Consider the following 22,852-nt stretch of genomic DNA (forward strand, 5'->3'; position numbering starts at 1 on the left):
ACATGAGTGTGCTGTACAGTGGCCATAAGAGCTCACCGCACTGCAACTGGCACAACCCCATGACCCCAGGCAGGTTTTTCTTTCTCGCTATCTCTTTCAAAGTCTGTATCTCCTGTATCTCTCTGTATGTACAGTATGCACATGCATAATCGTCAAGAAAAATCGCACACTTTGTACAGTTTGTCTAATCTAAGCTCCTTTTTTCATAACAATGCACTCTTGCCTCCATTACTAACAATAAACGGTAGTTTGATGAGTATTACCTGAGTCAGACCAGGGTTAGGGTCAAATGAATATGAATCGTCTATACAGTTCACACAGAATTCAGCAGCTTGTGTTTTGACATTAAACAGAGAGAAGACATTGCTTATTAGTCTTTCATATAATTCATTTTAAAATGATTGTACTTGTGTTTTAAATTACACAGTCTTATTCCCTGAGCTCGGGACCAAAGGCTGGAGGAGCGCTGTGTCCACTTAAATGAAATCTAAAGACACATCTTTTTACTGTTGCATTTTTCTAAACTTTTTTTTCTCTCTCTCACTCCAAATACTGTTTTATTTTGTCCTTACCTGCTGTTTTAATTCTATTTTATTCTCCACGCCGCTCTCTTCAGATGTTTTTACCCGGCGGCTGTTTTATCTTGTTTTACCTGGTGTGACTGGTTTTCTTTTTCTTGTTTCCTACTCTCTTCTTTAAAAAAGTACTTTGTGTCACAGTTTATGTAGCCTATGAATTTTGGTATACAAATAAAAATTATACTATTATTATTATGATTATTATTATTATTATTATTATTATTATTATTATTATTATTATTATTATTATTATTTTAATGGATGCTGTTTGAGTCATTGTAGTTGAGGGAACTTTGGTGCCACCTGACCAGAGTTTTCTTCACCGCTGGCTCTTCTCAGTGGTCAGATATCAAAGTTGTTTTTGTTCTGATGTGTCAATGGATAATAGATTAAAAAAAAGCTAAAACTCCAGTCAACAACAAAAATGTGTCCAGTGTTGCTGGCCATTAAGCTCTACTGGGGCACAAATCATTCTGAACTTTATTTATTTATTGGATCTCCATTATCACCAGCACATTAGCTTGGCTATTCTTCCTGGAGTCCAAACATTCAGTCAAAGTTGACCACTATTCCTCCAGGTACATCAAGGATAAAGTAGAACAAAACACGCAATCCCAACACACAGATACAATCACACAGTAGACGCAGACATACGTACGTATAACATAAGACACGATACACCACCTGTACAATACAACTGACTTTACTTATGCTTTAAAGTGTACCGCCTATATGGAATTTATCCTGGGGCTCATGTCCTGGTAAAAGGGTTCACTCAGCGCTGAAAGACAAAGACAATCAAAGACACTGATTGTTGATAATGAACTGAATGATCTAACTTAATAGGCTAATTGGAGGGGCTAAGTCAGGCCTCCATGTTGGTTTCGCTAAAAAGTAACATCAAAGTCTCAAATCTTATTTAAATCACAGAAGCATGGCTCATTCTCATGAAAGCAAGATGATCCAGTCACATCAGGATGTTCTGCTGACATTTTTTACCAAGGCGTGGGATTCCAGTGTAGATGTCGCATGACAGGTGACATCTCCATACAGAAGCTGCCCAACAGCAATTTTCTTGCCTGGAGGTGGGGTGGAGGTATGAGGACAGGCCCAGTGTAGAAATGTTACATTTAAAATGTGTTACCATAACAGGACCGGCCTGTCTGTCTCAGTATCCTCTGGGTCCAGAGACTGACCACAAACTTCTCACACCCATCAGCACTCTCACACCAAGAGCACAAATCACTTCCACAGTGACAGAGGTTTCTTTTAAGAAGAGACGAAGCTCTTTGGAGATGAGGAGGAAGTGGTGTGATGTGATTTAGTTTGAGGAAGATCAGCATTTAACACAATAAATCCATGTCCTAACAACATCATTCCCTATATAAAGACATATATAGCTTCATTAATCATACTCAGACACACTGCTGCTCTGTGAGTCCCACTGTTGAATGTGCAGAGAACTGATGCAAGGAGTCAAAAGAAGACAAAAAACCACAGCCACACAACCAATAACAGCCGCCGCCTTCTTTAGAGTTTGTTTTCGTGTGTCTCGTCTTTTAGTTTGATGCAGTGAAGATGGCGCTGGTAACAAGAAACTAAAAAGAATCTGTTGAGCATCTTGTTACAAACGTTGAAGGATCTGATCTTAGTGGATTGTTCCAGTTCAATCACTTTAATCTACATAATGTTTCCCTGACATGTTTCCTGTAGTGGTTATTTAAAAAAAATAAAATAAAATAAAAACTGTGTAAAAAAAAAAAAAAAAAGAAAAAAAAAGAAAAGAAAAAAGGTTTGACTCAATTCTCAGTTGACCCTTGTTGCTCAGCCAATAAAAGTTCTTTAGGTATCTGAACGGGGAAAAAATGTAAACTTTTTTTTTTCTTTTTTTAATTTTGCATTTTTCTTGGATGGATTAATCATCATCATTATCATCATCAGAGGGAGTGTAACTCTTCTCTTTTCTGACATGTGAATCAGCCCCTGAGAGTCTTGCAGGGAGGAGCTGCTGGGGGCTGAGGGCATAAAAAGAGGAGGCCGAGGCTCCACAGGTTCACAGGTACAGGAGCAAGAGACCAAGAGGAGGTACCGGTGTGTTCATTGTCCAAGGTAAGACACTCAGCTCAACTGGCTTCAGCTGCTGCAGGAGGTTGTTTGTTTCTCCTCTGGTTGTCTGAAAATCTTGTTCTTTTCATACGACACATTTTAAATGTTTTCATTGGTTTGTGATCTCTTGTCGTAATTAAGTTGATGTGTTCGTGCGTAAATAACAGTTTTATTTATGCCAATTAATTTGTTTAGTTCATTTATTTAGCATTTTCTTACAGAAGATTTAAAGAGGATGGTCTTACGTTTTAATGGAAAAACTATTAAAGAGATATTTTAATTTAATTATTTTTTATTTTATTTTATTTATTTATTTATTTTTTTAATTGTAGATGAAGAGCCTTGTAGTTGCCGTGCTTGCTGTGTGCGCCCTGGTGCCAAGTGTCCGATGTGCCTCAGACGCAATTGGTGAGTATTAAAACTAGTCTTTAATAGACTCCTTTTCAATACAATGGCGTCTTGAATAAACGTTGCGTGTCTACGGACATCGTCTTCCATAAGTGATGACTGTGTCTTCTTCTTTTTCCTCCAGCCTGGTGTTATCACCTGCCATCCTGCAGTAAGTCATCTCATTACACAACCACAGCATCATTTTAACACCATACTCACTCCTCCTCAGCACCTCACTGTCTTGTTCCTTGTGTGTGTGTGTTTTTTTTAATAGATGACACCCAGTGGCCGGTCATTGCTGCCAATTTTTGCAATCGCAGCCGCCAGTCGCCCATTAACATCGCCTCAGCATCTGCCACAGGCGACGCCAACCTGTCCGCATTCACCTTCACCAACTACGACAGCACCTCCGCCCTCACCAAGATCGAGAACACCGGCAAGACAAGTAAGGCGTGGCTCGGGACTGAAACTCTGTGATGTGGCGCCAAACTCTCTGCTTGTGTTTCCTTAGTAATAAGGAAATGTTTTTTTTTTCTTTCAAAAATAGACTTGCACGTGGCCAGTTATCATTTCCTATCTGCTTCTCAACAGTTTTTATTTCATTTGTCTGACCTGTGTGGTTTTTTTTTTTTTTTTTTAGTCAAAGTCGCCCTTGGAAGTGGTGTTGGGGTTTCAGGAGGAGATCTCTCTGAGGCCTACGACAGCCTGCAGTTCCACTTGCACTGGGGTAATGGCTCCTCTGTCCCCGGCTCTGAGCACACTGTGGATGGCAAGCGCTACCCCATGGAGGTACAGTAGGGCCTCTTCATGCTAAGATATAGATTAGAGCTGGAGCAATGAACTCTTATTAAAATCTTATTTTTCTTCACTTCACTTGGAACAGTTGCATATTGTAAACAGCAAATCATCTCTGAATGGGAACACAACTCTGGCTGTTGCTGACTCCGAAGGACTTGCTGCTCTTGGTTTCTTCATTGAGGTGAGAAAAGATGCATTCAAGTGTCTTTTTATGAACTGTGTCCTGACCTCAGACAGTCAGATCCTACTTGTTTGTTCTTTCTTTCTTTTTTCTTTCTTTCTTTCTTTCTTTCTTTCTTTCTTTCTTTCACTTTCATACACACTAAAAACAATTGAACTCAATTAAACAATGTATTCACTTTTTTCAGGTGATGTCAGGAAATGAAACTGGCCAACCAGCAGCCTGGAAAACATTGACCTCTTATCTGACCAACATCACCCTCAGTGGTAAGGAAGTGTTTTTGTTCTGGTCTTGTGGAAAACTTGATCCACTGGTCTGTCATGAAATGAGTTGACGACTGCAGCCCCCCCTCAGATCATATGTCTCTCCTCAGGTGAGAGTGCGACAATCGCCGCTGGGATCTCTCTGGATGATCTCCTGACTGGGGTGGACCGCACCATGTATTACCGCTACCTTGGCTCCCTGACCACACCCACTTGCAACGAGGCCGTGGTGTGGACAGTCTTCAAGCAGCCGATCCGAGTCAGCAGAGACTTGGTGAGTGTTTTTTATTTTTATTTTTGGTGTCTTTGTTTTTCTAAGCACAGTGGTTGTCACAGATGCTCTACCACAGCTAACTATCTCCATGTCTCGTCTCTAGATCGACCTCTTCAGCACAACGGTGCGTGTCAACGACACGTCGTCCCCCCTCATGGTCAATGTCTACAGAAACGTCCAGCCAGATCAGCCAGTCAGGACGCAGCGTGAGACCAGCACCAGCTCTGCCTCCACAACCTGCTATTCTCTGGGGCTGATGGCCCTCAGCTATCTCATGGGGAGAAATTAGTGCCAAATCCTCCTCCACAAAATCGTTTGTATGATTTAAATTCTTCTTAATACAGAAATGTATGCACTGAGCTACCTATTAGTGAAGTCAATTTAATATGTAAATTGTAAATGCAGAACGCACACAAAATCAGTTTCCACATCCAAGCAAAGCTGAGCCCTAACGCCACACAACCTGAACAGAAGCTTTATATTCATGTCCTCATGACGTGGCTCAATATTATTTAATAATAATGATGGCTGCCTCTGCTCTAGTGTGGTTGTCCATCTAGTTTCCATAGTAATGAGCTGTAAAGAACTATTTATCATTATTTTTAATATTGGTGCTTGCACATCATGCATCCATATAATCAACACAGTCTGCACAAGAATTGACTGTAGTTGTGTAACACAGATGCTTCAGGCACAGCTCTGCTGCCAGAGCTTTGTTAATGTGTCTGAGAATGTACTTGCACTATGTTTACCGAGTAGCTGTAGTTAGAAATAATCAAATTAACTAATATAATGCCAAACTTTATACAAGTTTCTGTCTTGAGTTTAAAAACAGTCTCTACCAATGGTTCTATTTAATTATTGGTTGTGTGAGGTTTTTTTTTAGTTTATGCCATCTTATTTTGAATTTGTGCTGTTGTCTTGTTGTGGCGCAGCTGCAGCTGCCGTAAGTGATGTAAAGTAGCCAAATTACCAAGAGCACTCGCAATGAAACCTTTGCTGTCGCTTTTATTCGGTGTAATGAAGGACTGACGTGTCAGTGCAATGAACACCGTTATTATTTATCCAGTTGTATACCCTACCTTTGTACCTCTTAACCCTGAGTAACTGTACTTGCACATGTAACATAACTGTGACCTGTGACCTCTTGTTAACTATGTCTAAATTAAATATGATCTGCTGTTACTGGGGCTGTTTTTTGTTTTTTTTGTTTTTTGTCATGGTATGAAATATAATACCTATTGTTGCACTCGGACTGGACTTGAACCAGACAATAGAGACATTGGCTTTTGTAAGCTAACATTAGTTCACAGAGTATCTGATTACACAAAGCCTTCTACAGCACTTGTCAATGTGGGTGTGTTTTCATTTAAAAGATCACTCTCTAATTCAAAGTTACAGGCCGAAATTATACTTTTAACCTTATCAGATGACCTGTGCCATTTTCAGCTCATAAACATGTCCCACCTAAGGAACTGAATAAATACTCCAGTGCAAACACAAAACCTGCAATAGCTTTAAAACACTTGAACAAAAGATTCAAAGGTCCCTGGACAGATTATTAATGAAATACTCCAAGTTGAGAGGAAAAGATGACAGCCTTTGAAGTAAATGTGACAGAGTAAAGTCTGAAAGAAACTTTAATAACAAGAAACAATCATATAAAAACAGTTAACAGTATTTTTTCAAACATAAATTTACCTGAATACAGCCTGAGGGACAATGGATACCCGTTCGTCTAGTTAGACTGAATGGCAGTGACACCTTCTCCGCTGTGCTCTTCCGCCTCTAGCTATGACTGTATGTATGTCATGGCCCATGACAGAAATCAGTGGTCCAAGGCAGCCAGTGTCCCTGGAGAATGACTGCAGAGACTGTAAAGATTGTAACATCTCAAATCTATTGTAAAGATCCATCATATCACTCATGAATGCAACATAAGAACATGGCAGAAATTTTTGTTTACGGCATCACATCAACAGGGCTTAGGTCCTTAAACATACCGCCCCGAGCCAAGCAATTCAGGAGTTGGAAAAAAAAATCTTGCACAATAGTCATTAATAAGTGTAAGAAGAACAAAAAAGAGGGAAAATTAAGGTGCAAATTTATCTAAATTAAAGTATACCATGTTTATAATGATCCTTGTTTTCAGTGGCAATTATTTCCCGTACAAACTCAAAATGTAATGTCATGAAATCTGACAAAAGCAAACCACAGATACAACGCAGCTTTACACACAACACTGTCTCCAAGTTTAATTAACCAAACCACATCTATATAGGCTACTGTATTTTTTACCCACACTCACAACTCTACTCTGAATTATTAGAAAAATGAACTTTGTTCAGCGAACTGAGTAGGCTATTGCACTTAAAAGTGTGACACTGTTGCCTGTTTACTGTCCAAACACAAGGCTGGTTGTGTCGGACCTTATTGTGGGGGGAGTAGCCTGCATGTTGGATTTCGGTGTTGAATTTCCATACGTTCTCCTATACAGGCGCCGTGTAATCCAATTCTCCATCTAGAAAAAGGAGGAGGTGAAACTCTAGCAGGATGGAGCGAGGACACTAAATCGACTATTTTCCACGGATCAGGAATAGTTTTAATGAGGCAAAGTATTAACGCAGCATAGCCTCATGTTTAAGTAAAGGCAGGTTTTAACATGGACTTGTTATGATGATTGTTTGTAATTTGAAACCAGCTTGTGGGTTTTAATGTTCTGTGAGTATATGATGATGTAATGAGCCCCTGATACCCCTCAGTGGAAAACTAGCCCGTGGCATCTCCCGACACACATCAAATTACAAACAAAGTTTCGGTTTGGTCTCTATTTTCTAATGAAGTCATGAATTACAGAAAAAAGAGGGATCACGAGGATCCAGCTGCTCCTTAGCGACGAGGATGATCCCTTTATGTCACAGTGGCACCCTTTGGGGAATCGAGGATCGGATGGAGCGGCGGTGGTTGAAGGTGGAGCAGGACATCTGAGCCAGTCTACGGCGATGGATCGAGGGGTGACGACTTCTTGGTTCAGTCCTCCATTCTTTAATACCCAGTAGAGGTTGTCCTTGAAGAAGTAGGCATCCCCTAAAGAACACCACCATATTAGCCAATCATAAACCAGAATACAAAGAGGTAAAACATTAACTAATCTTAATAGTTTACTGCCAGCCCCTCTACATTTCAAGGAGGACTGTTGCAACTTGATTGTTGAACTTCATTTAATCTTTTCTTTCACTTTTGATTCAAAACATGTGCAGTTTATTAAAGGGATAGTTCACCCAAAATTCAAATTTCACTCATTATCTACTCACCCTCATGTGGACTAAGGGCTGGGAGAAGTTTCAGAGTCCTCCGTGCCTTCTCTGAGTTACAGCGGGGCTCCGTGCAGCACTGCATGTCCATATGACGGTTGTGAACGGAGCTCACTTTTCTTTGTCCAAAAAGACACACCAAAAAACATCCAAATACCTCCATACTGCTCGTCTGTAATGTCCCTCTTGTACTGAAGCCCCAACAAGAGAAATTGTTCCGAAAAAAATTAAATAAGTCTATGTTTTAAGCTTGTTTGTAGTGGAAGCTCCCAGCACTGCTCTTCCTGGTCCGTCCAAATCTTGCGCGATTTGCATTGACACCCAGTTCACGGCTCCGCAAATCTTGCGAGATTCCGGCAGAGCAACACTGGGAGCTTCCACTACAAACAAGCTTAAAACATAGACTTATTTAATTTTTTTCGGAACAATTTCTCATGTCGGGGCTTCAATACAAAAGGGACATTACAGACGAGCACTATGGAGGTATTTGGATGTTTTTTGGTGTGTCTTTTTGGACGAAGAAAAGTGAGCTCCGTTCGCAACCGTCATATGGACATGCAGTGCTGCACGGAGCCCCGCTGTAACTCAGAGAAGGCACGGAGGACTCTGAAACTTCTCCCAGCCCTTAGTCCACATGAGGGTGAGTAGATAATGAGTGAAATTTTAATTTTGGGTGAACTATCCCTTTAAATGAGGGTGGACTTCCAGGAATCTTTGTATAGACATAAATGGCGTCAAGAGGTTGTCGGTGGTGACGTGGTTTCCCCCCAAATGTTAATGTTACCCTCAAAATAACTTTTGCATGTTAATACGGTTACTAAGCATGTGAACACTGTGAATACTACACTTGACTAATTTCAACACATTAGCATTGTCGTCAATTTTAGCTCAGAGTAAAGCTGAGCCTCACACATCACCACTCGACCCACATGCAGCTTGTACAGTATGCCATTTTATTACGACATCTACTAAAAACAAATCAACACAATCTGAGGTGATACCTGGGTTCCTATGAAGCTTGAAGTGAATAAAGTTTTCCTATTGTGATAGAGCACGTGTTAGCCCAACCGTTTCAACTATGACACTTGCAACTGTAAATGCTCTGCTCGAGTGATCTGCAGATCTGTGGCAGGTTGTTGGCAAATGCTCTAACAAAGTCAGGAATGTAAAAAAAAACAACAAAAAAAACATACTCGGCAGGCACTTGAAATGATCTAAAATACTTCAAATTGTGAAATATTTGCTACATTTTTTGGTGTGCTAGCACCATGAATTGTGAGTCAGCTTCCTGCCAGGCTTGTTTCTGTCTGGTGTCACTTTTACCCCTGGCCTTTGTGGGGGTTTTTCCTGCCATTTTTGCCCACCAGCTGTCTAATTAGTCCTCAGTAATTACAGCCTTGGGCTTCCCCACTTCCAGTCAGCGCATTATGTTTAGTTGTGTAGAAGAATGCTCCGCGACTTGTGTGACTCCATGCTTGTGCTCTTCCCCGTCTTACCTGTATGATGACCCTTTTCGCCTTTAGGTTTATTGTTATATTTTTTGTCACTGCTTACTGGACTGGACTTGACTCCTCTCTGGTCTTGGAATGAACTGAGTAAGTTCCTCTTTAGTGTTTGCATTTAGGTCATCGTGTTTTGCTACCCTGCTCGCAACAGTTGTGACAGGATTGAGATAAAACCAACAAAAGGATGTGACTCATGCTTCTTGTGTATTTCCTTTGCAACTAGTTGCACCAGTTAACAAAATTGCGCGGATAATTATGCTCTAATAAAGGATCTCAATACGTCTTCCGGTGCTGCACGGAATTGAACAAAATACTGTATTACACAACTGCATTGAAACATTAAACTTTTACGTTTGTTTGAGATTACTACGATGCGTGTTTCCTTGAGCACAGCCCTGCAAATGATATTTATTGGATGACCCATAGCGTGTGGCAGCCACTCCTGGCGACATCCTTGTTATCGTTGTTTCCTTTGCATCATTAATTTTCCATTCAACGTGTCCTGTTTTGGTCTAGTTCTCTTGCTCTTCCATTGTTTGAGCTTTAGTCAAAGTTTAAAATCTAACTTTCTGTATCTGACTGCGGTTATCTGTCATTGAAGTCAGGCAGTTGATTTATGATGTTTATTACCTGTTATCATGACTCGGATCAAATGTCTGTCATTATGTAGACAGTCTTGTTATCTGCCCACAGCGTACATACCTCTTGGAAAAATGTCACCACCCTAGAATAGCGTTGTCAATGTTTTTTCTTTTGTTTATCCAGGTGTGGTTAATGCATCACATTTATAAATACAGTGTTACCTTCTCCCCAGCTGATGATGTCATCCATGTGAGGAGGCACTCCTGCCCAGAGGCTGTTGTCCCGTGGATAGCCCGCCTCTGGCTCCCTGGTCAGCTCGGTGCCTCTTTGGCTCTCGTCAAACCTCCAGAACTTGCCTCCGCTGAACAGGTAGGTCTTGCCATTATGAGCCCAGATGAAGGCTGCATCCACCTTGTCCACGAACGCCTGGTTGTCTGTCCTCATGCCCCAATCAGAGAGGGGCCTGGGGTAACCGCTCATGGCCTTGGTGTCCTGGAAGACCCAGTATTGAGATCCTGGACAGTTGTTGCAGGTGTGAGAGAGATCATTAGAGCCAAGTTAAAGTTTGTAAAAACACATATGAGCGCATGTTTATTTAAATATAACCTGTCTCTGGTAGTTGCTGTATTTTTCCAAAGTTAAAACATTAATTTTTGTTTATAAGTATCTATTGTGTGTTTGGGATCAGAGATGGACAGAGTACTCGACCCCAGTACTTGAGTAAGAGTACAAATACTACTGGTCAAAATTTACTCCGTTACAAGTAAAAGTAGCTCAGTCGACATGTTACTCGAGTAAGAGTAAAAAAGTACTTGCTTTTAAAGGTACTTAAGTATCCAAAAGTACATGCTTTTAAATTTACTTTAAAGCAGAAGTAAGCGATATTTTTGTGTTAATATAAGTCTTAAATAGTTATATCTTCCAACAGCAATCACTTACATAGAGTGTTTTGACCGAAACACGGGTCTGTCAGTCACTCTGCTCTGCTCTGAGCCGAGGAGAAAACTTTTCTCGTATCCTACAAGTTTTATCCAATGAGGAGAGAGAACGGCATGAAGGGCTGTGTGTGCAGCCGAGGGATGCCCCTGAATGTGGCGACGTAGGTACGAGGACCAATAGATCCATGACGAGGGCGGGGGCTGCTAACTCCATCGGCTGACAAGAAGTTATGGTGCGTTCAAGGCAACCCGTAACTCGTGTTTTTCCGACCTGTGAAGTCGTACCAGTTCGATCTGGTACGAGTTCACGGGTTGGAAGTTACGAGTGGCCGTTATAGTGACTTTCACAGGTAAAACAGGTCGGAAAAACACGAGTGGGTTGCCTGGAACGCTACAAAGTCGTAAGTCGTGACTTGAAGCTGTAATTTACGGTTTCAAAAGCCTACCTGGAACGCAGCATTTGCCAAAACGACCGGATTGCTTACTTCTGCTTTAAGTAAGAGTAAGAGTAAATTTCTTATTTTTCACATCAATGAATTACTATAATTTTTTTCTAAATGAATTTAAGGAGCTTTTAACTCTTGTTTCTGAGAATGAACTCTTTGAAACCACCTGCACTGATGTGCTGCTTTTAGGGGTTAGGGTTTCCTTCTTTGACAAACACAGCTGTCCAATAGGATTTTAGAAGAAAAAAAAAAGAGCAGACCTGAAAGTAACGAGTACTTTTCAGCCTTCCTAGAAATTAACTCAAGTAAAAGTAAAAATATTTGTCTTTGAAATGTATTCAAGTAAGAGTAATAAGTACCAAAGAAATCTAATACTCAAGTAAAGTACAAATCCTCTGGATATGTACTTAAGTACAGTACTCAAGTAAATTTACTCGTTACTGTCCACCACTGTTTGGAATCCATTCTGATGCTGTTAAAGAAAGCTCAAAATCAGTAACTTGAGAATAACAGGAAGACAAGATGAGTCATCCATGTTGTCACATTCTACTGTGATTCACTGAAGAGTCACATAACCTAAGGATTTTGTTTCTTACCGATAAAGAAGATGATTCTACTATCGCTTTTCCTCTCGTACACGGCATCGATCCGGTTTGTTCCTGGTGGGAGCCCAATCCAGAAGTTTTTGATTTGAGCCGGATTGAGGGACACCAAAGACCCGTCACGCTTAGTTCTCCAGAAGTGAGCACCTGTCGGAGAAAAGACAGTAAACATGAGTCATGGCACCCACAAGAACCAATGTGTCGTTGTATATTCAAGCTCAGAATAAATGTATAAATCAGGTTTGGTTTCATCTTCACCAGAGACGATTTTTGTCTGATGGTCAAAATAATAGGCACACAGATGCTACATTTCTTTCCTCATTCATAAACACACATTTGATTGAATGTGAAACCATCACTCTGCAGAAAACATTCAAGATGCAAAGCTTGTTTGAGAGGGGTAAAATATTTACACACAGGAGGGGCATGTCCATCCCATCCATGCTCTAAATCACCACTCACGTCCCCCACAATTTCCACTCACCTTTAAAAAAGAAGACTTCCCCCCTGATGTTTGCCACTGCATCAAAGCCTCCCTGACAGCGCTCACTGACCGGGGGGTCAGGCCTGGATGGAAACATAAATATTCAATCCAAATTGTATTTTCTAGATGTAGTTGGCCAAAAAAATTCACTAGAGGGTGCAACAGCTCCAAACACCGTCATGGTCAGGATCAATCAGAAGGCTTTTATCTGCCGTACAAGTCTTAAATTACTCGTCTGCATTTATTTGTCAATGAGTGAACAGAGTGCATGGATAGGATATACGGTATAGTTTGTAATGGCAAATAATGAGTACTTGTTGTCTGCAAGGATGTGCAGCAGGATTTATTGGCTCTACTCACAGCAGTGTTGGTCTTGGTGCAGTGGGCAGGCGTGGGAGATCAGGATCAACACCCCCCGATGGCCCGCCGCCGCCGCCGCCGCCGTCCCTAACACCTACAACAGAATGGTGACAGGAGACAACACTGAGGAGGTGATGAAAGAGGATGACAGCACTAGAATAGCTAACTGTGCATGCAAACCACAGTCAGTCACCACAGTTTGACTTACAGGATGCAGGATGTCTTATTTCAGATCTACATTGAGGGGAAAAGTTCAGTGAAATCCCCTGTGCATACATGTGCACCTTTACACACATCAGCACCAGTTTGAAAAATGACTTTGTCAGCGAGATCAGGTTTCATGAGCACTTTACGCTTAATGCTTTACTTGGATGCAAGTGAATATATTTGCAATGACCACTGAAAAACAAACATTTAAAGAGGAACTATGCAGGATTTGTACCTTAATCAAACAGCTTCAGAGTAATAGTGCTGGTTGAATAAATGGCTTGTAACTTCTTGGCTGAAGACCAACCTTGTAAGATCAGAGCCTCCGACCCGGTGTCCCAGCTCTCGTCTCTGCGGCACCGCAACACAAACGCGCCACGTAACCCGTAATCTCTTGTTTATGACAAATAGGACTACACAAATATACACGTCGTTACATTGTATATGATATATAACGTTATCTACTGCTCCATGGATTGATTTCTCACCGGCCTCATTGAAAAACAAATGCACATGGCCGAGAGGAGGGTTAGCAACACAGAGAAGAGACTTGCATAGTTCCCCTTTAAAACAGTTAAATGTTATCATTATATGATGTAACCTACAATATGTAAGCATTAACAAACTTTCCATCTAGTTCACTAACCGCCCCCCACCAAAACACAAATTACAAAACCATAACCTAACCAACCAAGCCGTAACCACCTGTGGTTACGTGTACAGTATGAAAGGAGGCCAAAGGACAACTAAGTCTGCCTGATGGGAAGTTGGTCTACCACTTTAGACTCAAATGTCTGAAGTGGTTGACTGGATGGATAGCTACTGTACGTGACCTACTGGTGAGATATTCAAGGTCCCTGGAGGATTAAATGCACCACGGATCAGTATTTTAATTCAAACACCTATACATCAGCATCTTATTGCAACTGAGCCCATGTTAGCATGATGACCTTTGACCTTTAGCTTTTCCAGCATACAACTGTGCACAGTTTCTAGTACTTTCCTGGCTAATTAAACTGCATAAACCCACACAGGGATTTATGTTTATCCCAGTGTTTCCTTGGCTGATTTAGTTGATGTATTCAAATGAAATTGACTCTAGTTTGACTGCTCACTAACCGTAAAGCTGCTGAATTGCAAGTTTGTCGTCCAGGGCCAGTTTGTATTTAGGAATGTTGTCCACAGGACCCTGATAGTACGGGCTCATGATGGATGGATCACTGGAGGAGTGGGACAGACCCAGCGCGTGGCCAAACTCATGCACCGCAACTGTGAACAAGTCTGTGCTTCTGCCGCTGTCACCTGCGGACGTGTGAAGCAAAAGTGTTAGTGGATCACATAAACAAGCATAAACTGGGGATATGATGTCAGTGAATATGCAGATATTTTTTTTTGTTTCCTTTATTGATTTTGACATATCGCTCTCAGTAAATACGGTATGTCTAAGGTGGGACACGCCCCCCAGCCATTATCTTTCCATCATGATGTCAATTAGTAATTACCTCCATAGCTCCATTTCTCATCATTGTCAAAGTGCGTGTCACCCGCCACTTCATCCCTGCCAGGGAAGAAGGCGTGGGCGAGGGTGCCACCCTCTCCATCAAAAGGGTAGCCATCGTCATGCAGCAAACGGGAAAAAGACACTCTGATGTCCCCTCCAGGTGCAGCCCCCGTGCTGTCATTGGGCAGCCGACGGAAAGTCAAGGGGGCTGCGTCACTCCAGGCTTTGAAGGCGTGAGTCAGGAGGCTGTCCACCAAGACGGGGTTCAGGCTGGGCGAGAGACTGGGCGATGGGTAACTGTGGACACTGTGGACAAGAATAGAGTTTGTGTTGAAACAAAAACCATTGGTAACACTTTACAATAAGGGTCCCTTAATTAATGTTAGTTAGTACATTATTTTTAGCAATTATTAATTTAGTTTAGTATATTTTTTGGCGTATTTGCCTTTATTTGATAGCACACAGTGAGATAGACAGGAAAGGGGGAGGCAGAGAGAGGGAGAATGACATGCAGGAAAGGTCTGCTCGACGTGGGATTCGACCGGGGACGCCTGCGTTGAGGACTGTAGCCTCCACATGGGGCGGCCGCCTTAACCACTGCGCCACGCACCGCCCCAGTACATTATTAAGCATTAATATATATACTAATGTGTTCATTAATGCTGGGTAATGCACACATAATGATAATAATTTATTAACTAACTTTGAGTAGTAAACATGAATTAACTGCTTACTAATAGGCTACATTAATTAATGTGTTTCCTAATCCTAAGAGTTGTCTTGTTGCGTAAATGTGCTATACAAATAAACTTGCCTTGCCTAAGTAATGCATAATAATGATTGTTAATATACCTGTAAACGGTTAATTAATGCTTAATAATGTACTAACTAACGTTAATTAAGGGACCCTTATTGTAAAGTGTTACCAAACCATTTTATTTTATTTTTATTTTTTACCCCTCATTTCTGGCTTAGTGTTTTGTTTATCACCAACCGCTCAATGTAATTTCAATACAGGCCACATGATCACAAGGTCATTGAGAGTGAGTCATGGCAACTGAATCATTTTTCTAAGAATAATGCAGGGATATTCTGAAACTAATATTGCCTGTTGAACAAAAGCCTAATGCGTCTTATTCCTCTGTGCCACACCACTGAACCACACCGTTGCTCTGGGTAACATGTCACTTCATCGTCTTTAACATCCTGCATACTTCATAAAGCCCCGGCAGTGTATCAATCCACAGCTGAATATAAAGGAATTTCCTCAAAATCTACTGTTCAGTCCAGTTTGAGTGATGTTTTAGAAAATGAATGAGTCCACTCCTAAATATGAAACTACATTGGTGGGCCACAAAGTGATAGGAAGTTGCATTTGTTTCATTTAGAAACAAGAAACATCTTTTTAATGTCATTTCATTCTTTTATATCCTATTGAAATGTTTCTTTTTCAGTGACCTTTTTTTGTTTAACACCCATCCCGTCACCTGACAGAGCGGTGAACGGTGACCTGAGGAGGTGCTGACAGTGGATGACAGCTCTAGAAAAACTGTACATGCAACTCAAATTCTTTTCAGTGGCCCAAGGAGTTTGACATACATGATACAGTACAAACACTGTCTTTGTTTATGTTAGGAAACAGCACAGTGAGGTCGCCTGTGGCATTTTAGATCTCTTGATCAAGGCTTCATGGACATTTAAGCTTTTGTAGTTTAACATTTTGCTGAGCAATGTCTGGCAATGTTCTGTCAGACAACCAGCCTGCCTACACTTTGATCAAGACTCAAATATTTTAACAATTATTGAGTGTATTGCCATGAAATTTGTTACAGTACATCCATGGTTCTATCACAATAAAAGACCTGACTGGTGACCTGCAAACTTTTTGTTGAGCACCATGAACATCCCAAAAATATCCAGAGGCAACCCCAAGACGAACTGGTGTGAAATTGATCGTGTCTTTTAATATTACTTTGTGTTTCTTCTATGCCTTATGTAAAGTAATTTAAATTACCTGGTGCTTTACAAATAAACTGACTTGGCTTATTCTACAGTAATTTACAGTGGCCCTATCAGCTCAATGCATTGCAGCTTTGCAGAGAACACATGCAAATAAACAAGCACGATGCTAATTAACAGCACAAACACACTTACAGCCACAACAAGGAAGGATCCATTTGGCCTTTGTAACTCTAAACCTAAATCTGATTCCTCTTTCATTCTAACATGACAACAAAAATGCCTGAAGCATTTTTGGATGATGTTAAAAGCACAGTCATTCAGACAGAGAAGAGATTAAACCACAGTGTAACATGACAGGAAACACACCTCCATGTGAGGTCTGTCTTATGCCACTTCAGGCCTGACAGGGCGTATCTCTTCCTCCTCCTCCTCTTCTTCAGCATGTCCTCACTTCCAACAATATCAGGTAGAGAGCACCGTGGTGTCGACATGAGTTTGACGGTTGCGCTGTCTGCAAGAGAAGTTGGTCATACATTAGATGTTGCAACGGAGAGGAAGTTTGAAATCCTTATGACATGAAATGTAATATACACGTGTGGCAGCAGTTAAGACTTGTTACCAAGCACCCCGGTCTCCTGGATCCCTCCGTATCTCTGCATGACACGAATAGCTTTCTCAATCCCATCCTTGGTCTGCAGTTTGCTTGTGCGTGGATCAGGAGGAGGCAGGTATCCATATCTGCTCAACCAATCCTGGAGACAGAGGACAGAGAAAAAACAAACATACATTCATTATCCTCGGCACAGAGACAGACTAAAAACCATCCTCTACATGAGTCGGCTTCAAGATTACCAGCAGATGCTGATGTCATAGGGGCTATTGACACAAAAGCTCCTGCTGTTATGACTCTTGACCATCAGTTTACAGTCCGACCCAGCACCACGTCCCTCAGGGGCCGTTGTGTCAGCCTCTTTTTTTTTTTCTTTCTATCATTAATATTAAATGATCTCATCCCTGTTGAGTGTGCTGCTTGATGGGGAAATAGCACTGTGACAATTTGCATACCACAGAAAACTGAACATAGTGAATTCAGGTGTACAACTTTCTCACACTTTTCCTGTTTTCAGAAAGAACCGTTTCTTCTAAGCGTTTTGAAACTGTTCTACTCATGACAGGAAAAGGTGTTGGCTCCTGTACTAACTGTCTTTCTGTAGACCACCTCAAAAACTCAAGATGTTTTCTGTTGCTCTTTACTTCTAACAAACAGCACTTTTTTTTAATTTTAGCTTGATATTATTATATATTACAAAACCATTATGTTATTCATTCAATAAAAAAAAATACAGATCCTGTTTTTCTGAGTAATTTTTTCTGTTTTTCTGAGTAATTTTTTTTTTTAATCAGTTTTTCTGAGTAATTTTTTCTGTTTTTCTGAGTAATTTTTTTTAAAATCAGTTTTTCTGAGTAATTTTTTCTGTTTTTCTGAGTAATTTTTTTGGATCAGTTTTTCTGAGTAATTTTTTTCCTGTTTTTCTGAGTAATTTTTTTGGATCAGTTTTTCTGAGTAATTTTTTTCCTGTTTTTCTGAGTAATTTTTTTTGGATCAGTTTTTCTGAGTAATTATTTCTGTTTTTCTGAGTAATTTTTTTTCCCTGTTTTTCTGAGTAATTTTTTTCCCCCTGTTTTTCTGAGTAATTTTTTCCCCTTGTTTTTCTGAGTAATTTTTTTCCCTGTTTTTTTGAGTAATTTTTTCTCTACTTCGAAATCTCGCGATAACTACGGAAGCCGGTGCTTGGCCGCCGCCGCCGCCGCCGCTGCTCTAGTGGCGGCCGGGCACCGGCGTGTTGTGAGCACCACTCACAACACTGCGGCTGTAACGTTATGTTGTGTGTGTTGTAGCCTTCTACAACACACACATGTGTGTCTTCGTTGTGAGTGAATCATGTCGGGACAACCAGGCTTCATGAACCTGCTTCACAGACCCCGGTGCCCGGCCGTAGGTGGCTCACACACCCGGGGAAGGACATCCTGGCAGTTAAGAGGATAAACTTTCTGCTTCTAAGTTGTTGTTAAGTTTAGGAGCACACTGACTCCATTCTCAGTGTATGAAGTGAACAGAGCTGCAGCCGCGAGCCGCTGCGCTGCTCCTAAACTAGAAGCAGAAAGTTTCTCCTCTTAACTATGCTGCCAGTATGGCCTTCCCTGGGTGTGTGAGCCCGGCCGCCCCCGCCGTAGCAGCAGCAGCAGCGGCGGCGGCCAGGCTCACACACCCTCGCCAGGATGTCCTTCCCTCGCCAGGATGTCCTTCCCCGGGTGTGTGAGCCACCTACGGCCGGGCACCGGGGTCTGTGAAGCGGGTTCATGAAGCCTGGTTGTCCAGACCAGCAATCGCTCTGGTCCCGACATGATTCACTCACAACACTGCGGCTGTAACGTTATGTTGTGTGTGTTGTAGCCGAAAAGTAGGCTACAACACACACAACATAACGTTACAGCCGCAGTGTTGTGAGTGAATCATGTCGGGACAACCAGGCTTCATGAACCGCGGCGGCGGCGGCGGCGGCCAAGCACCGGCTTCCGTAGTTATCGCGAGATTTCGAAGTAGAGAAAAAATTACTCAAAAAAACAGGGAAAAAAATTACTCAGAAAAACAAGGGGAAAAAATTACTCAGAAAAACAGGGGGAAAAAAATTACTCAGAAAAACAGGGAAAAAAAATTACTCAGAAAAACAGAAATAATTACTCAGAAAAACTGATCCAAAAAAAATTACTCAGAAAAACAGGAAAAAAATTACTCAGAAAAACTGATCCAAAAAAATTACTCAGAAAAACAGGAAAAAAATTACTCAGAAAAACTGATTTTAAAAAAAATTACTCAGAAAAACAGGAAAAAAATTACTCAGAAAAACTGATCCAAAAAAATTACTCAGAAAAACAGAAAAAATTACTCAGAAAAACAGAAAAAATTACTCAGAAAAACTGATTTTAAAAAAAATTACTCAGAAAAACAGAAAAAATTACTCAGAAAAACAGGATCTGTATTTTTTTTTATTGAATGAATGCAATAAGCTTCCGTAGTTATGTAACTTGATAAATTTGCAAATGCATAACTTCTTGATACACAAACTGTGGTCCACCTGTGCAACTGCTTCACAGTCTCATTGATCCACACAGTCCCAGACACAAACATCATGCAGACGAAACACAATGACTTATTGACAGAAGTGAAACTGGACTCTTTCTTCACACACGAATGCTCATAAATGCAGAGATGAACAATTATTGAACAGTGTTTCAGAGGAAGTACGTGACTTATGAAGTCGTGGGACGTGATTTTTCACAACTCCTTCCTGATTTCAAATAGCCTATCTGATAATTTGTCACTCTATGTTTGCAACAGCGATCAATTGAGGCAGATTTATTGTAATTTCTCCCATACAGTGTTGATGAGTCCTAAATCCCCTAATTCATCAGTGTCTTAACTTTGGGTGTGTGAATGTGTTTATTATTTTTTATTATGTATAGCACTTTCAGCTGCTTCCTGTATGAAAAGTGCTCTACAAATAAAGTTTGATAATCCTATACTGACTGCACAAATCAAATTCTTCCCACAAAAAATCTGTGAGGAACATCTAAACCTATAAACACAGATAATGCTTCATCCTTTTTTATGAACCTTCTGGGTCATCTGGTGGTGCTTTATGTGCATCAGCCGTCCTCTCTGCCATATGTCAACTCCCTCCATATGACACTCATTTCATATGAGAACAGTGTGACTAAAGGCAAATCAACAAATATTCACATTTACAGCATAAAAGCACACTTTTCCAGAGGGCATTTTCCAAAATCAAATATAAAGATACTTTATGTGCTGAACACATTTGTGATTAAAAAAACAAACAAACTCTAATTTCCCTGGCTCACAGTGTAATAGAAACTCAGCAGCAGCAGCAGCAGCAGCAGCCATGCATCACACAATTGAGTATCTGTACATTAATGCTGGTAAATTTGAAAATTAACCTAAATATTACACTGAATCACACCTTGGATATAAAATCGAAAGGAAGCTATCAACAGCAACTCTCACACATTTAAAACTTTTGATAAAAGTATTATATATTGACTTTATAGATTATTTTATATATCTATTGATAGATAACTATATGTGTAATATCTCCTCTCTACTCACCACTGCTCTGCTGTACTGCTCGGCCTCCGCTGATAAACTGTCCGTCAGGGTCAAAACCATCCACAGCAGAAGACCCAGCCTCATCGCGACCACTGCAAAGACAAAACCGCTCCATTATAAAAAACAATACTTCGACTCTGAAAACGGATATTTCTCTATTTTTAAAGCTCCCTGCAAAGGAAACGAAACAAAGCTCACCGTTGTTTCAGCTCTGATGTATCAGGCTGCTCTCTGGGGGCTAGGCTGGGCTGATCGATCAGTCAACTCTTCTCTGGCTCTGCCTCCCCTTATAAGAGCGTCATTTTTTTTTCTTACGCCAGACGCGATCACGGGGCCTTTTTGCAGAATTATACTAAGAAATCACGGTTTGAAAAAAAAAGCTGTGTAGGCAGAAACCAAATCTATTATTATACACTGTGTGGGGTTTTACAATAATTCATTCAGTTTGTGGTTATTTTTTGTTGGAGAAAAACATCTTCTAGATTAAATCTATTATCTTATATTATATGTGATTTTTAATAGAAGCACAAAAAGGAGGTTTTCATCTATGCGTATTGCTTTGAACTGAACAAATTGGAAAGAAACCTATAGAACATATACAGTAGTGTGGTATTTTATGGAAGCGATAAGTATACAAATTTATGAAAGACAGTTACTGTCTGAGTGTGTTTGTATATTTCTTATAGGCTATAGGTCAGAGTGACTTCCTGTCCTTCCTGCCTCCACACAACATGCAATGTGCATGTTGGGTCTTTGTTCTGTGTCCACAGAAATGTTAGGAGGTGATCTTGAGAAGAGAAAAAAAGAAAATATATGAGGGTGAACCTGAACGCCACATTATTTACTATAAATGTGTAGGGAAGTGCATGCACTCAGCGGTTGCACAATTTTCCTTTGAATATTGAATAGACCGGTCATATAGAGACAAAATACTCCGAACCAACCACAAACTGTCGTAGGTGTGACTGCCCACAGAGTCACATCATTCTATCTGTCATATTAATTCAAAAATCCCCTGCATCACCAGCGTCATGTCTTTCACTACTATTTTTAATAGGCAAGCATTTCGGTGTCTGTGAAAAAGTCATATAAGGTCAAGACAATATACTGTAGTTTTGTTATTGAACTTCCACTGTGGTCTGTTGAAGTGGACAGTTGTGATCATGAATTCTTCTAAAGTTTGGTGCCATTTTGTGTTTGACATATTTTCTTAGCGTTAATCTGTGGAAGACCAAGTCTGACAACACTGAAATGAAACTATAATCAGGCAACTGTGCTTTTCAAATCAAATCAGAAAAAGAGATTAAAGAATATCCCAATAGAGGCCTTATATCAGCTCATTACACTGCACATCAACTGGACATTAGAAGTAAAATACAATTTCAAATACAGTTGGATAGTCTTTATAGATCATTTGTCACAGCTGCCTATATTTCAATTTTATTTGTGACAGTTGCATTTCCAAATGTTCAAATGTAAATGTTAATTCTTCAAAGTGAATTTTTAATATGAAGTGATTTTGATATTGGTATATTACAAGACACTATAGGTTGTTGTGATTTTCACATGAGTGAATAAATATGCCAGCAATTTTCAACACAAAGTACTGATGACACACTGGAGGAAAGTTGATGACGCTGCATTAAGCTGGAGTGCACTGGCATCTCACATAGCATCTTAGAGCCCCATTACTGTATGTCCATGGGTCTGCACGGTCATTTTCTCTGCTAAGTCTCCCCGGTGTTATCTTTCCCTCTCTCTTCCTCTTGCTGCTCTCCCCTCTTTAATTTCTGTCCATCCTCCAGGCCCCCAGTGAGTCATGCCATTAGCACAGAATACCGCCCCGCTAATGGTTGTCCAGTTTCCGTCATGTCCACTTCATGTCGTTGCACCAGTGGAAAACATGAAAGTGTTTCATGTGCTATGTTGTTGGGGTTATTACAGATGACTCCTCTGCACTGATACACACACACACAGCAGGACCTGTCTCATAAACTCAGTCTCTAAAATTTATAATAATGTCAGGTTTGTAGTTGTTAGCTGGCCTCCATATTTTTTTTACCACTAGTAGTACCATTAGGTAGTAGTAGTAGTAGTATTACACTTGAGAATTCAAGTATGTTAAACCTACAAGAACTGATTTTATGGCCACTTGGGGGCAGTGGAAACAAG

At 40.6% G+C, this 22,852-nt stretch overlaps 2 protein-coding genes across 2 annotated transcripts; one reads left to right on the forward strand and one right to left on the reverse strand.

Moving 5' to 3' along the window:
- The first annotated feature begins 2,571 nt into the window (after nucleotides 1-2,571).
- Nucleotides 2,572-4,886, forward strand: LOC146968082 (carbonic anhydrase 4-like). Its single transcript, XM_085760867.1, has 9 exons — nucleotides 2,572-2,680; nucleotides 3,017-3,092; nucleotides 3,217-3,243; nucleotides 3,349-3,519; nucleotides 3,715-3,863; nucleotides 3,958-4,053; nucleotides 4,241-4,319; nucleotides 4,427-4,590; nucleotides 4,694-4,886. Exons 2-9 carry the CDS (start codon nucleotides 3,017-3,019, stop codon nucleotides 4,877-4,879), a joined length of 948 nt encoding a protein of 315 aa, XP_085616993.1. The 5' UTR covers nucleotides 2,572-2,680; the 3' UTR covers nucleotides 4,880-4,886.
- A 1,989-nt stretch (nucleotides 4,887-6,875) lies between these two features.
- Nucleotides 6,876-20,939, reverse strand: mmp25b (matrix metallopeptidase 25b). The gene is made up of 11 exons (XM_085760866.1): nucleotides 20,879-20,939; nucleotides 20,681-20,772; nucleotides 17,111-17,243; nucleotides 16,858-17,002; nucleotides 14,531-14,835; nucleotides 14,148-14,330; nucleotides 12,822-12,915; nucleotides 12,462-12,544; nucleotides 11,972-12,124; nucleotides 10,213-10,506; nucleotides 6,876-7,677 (listed from the first exon to the last, which is right to left on the reverse strand). The coding sequence occupies exons 2-11, from the start codon at nucleotides 20,762-20,764 to the stop codon at nucleotides 7,418-7,420; spliced, it is 1,734 nt and encodes a 577-aa protein (XP_085616992.1). The 5' UTR covers nucleotides 20,765-20,772; nucleotides 20,879-20,939; the 3' UTR covers nucleotides 6,876-7,417.
- Nucleotides 20,940-22,852: the final 1,913 nt, after the last annotated feature.

The sequence above is a fragment of the Trachurus japonicus genome, chromosome 19 (genome assembly GCF_045865225.1).
Source record: "Trachurus japonicus isolate A0001 chromosome 19, Traja_1.0".
Classification (NCBI taxonomy): domain Eukaryota; kingdom Metazoa; phylum Chordata; class Actinopteri; order Carangiformes; family Carangidae; genus Trachurus; species Trachurus japonicus.

Bases quoted from the DNA above. Each gene is read 5' to 3' on its own strand.
- LOC146968082 (XM_085760867.1), top strand. From the start codon at position 3,017: ATGAAGAGCCTTGTAGTTGCCGTGCTTGCTGTGTGCGCCCTGGTGCCA. The intron at 3,244-3,348 runs GTAAGTCATCTC...TTTTTTTAATAG, and splicing joins TTATCACCTGCCATCCTGCA to ATGACACCCAGTGGCCGGTC. The intron at 4,320-4,426 runs GTAAGGAAGTGT...GTCTCTCCTCAG, and splicing joins GACCAACATCACCCTCAGTG to GTGAGAGTGCGACAATCGCC.
- mmp25b (XM_085760866.1), bottom strand. From the start codon at position 20,764: ATGAGGCTGGGTCTTCTGCTGTGGATGGTTTTGACCCTGACGGACAGT. The intron at 14,331-14,530 runs GTAATTACTAAT...ACACGTCCGCAG, and splicing joins TGAGAAATGGAGCTATGGAG to GTGACAGCGGCAGAAGCACA. The intron at 12,125-12,461 runs GTGAGTGGAAAT...TTTCTCCGACAG, and splicing joins GGAAGTCTTCTTTTTTAAAG to GTGCTCACTTCTGGAGAACT.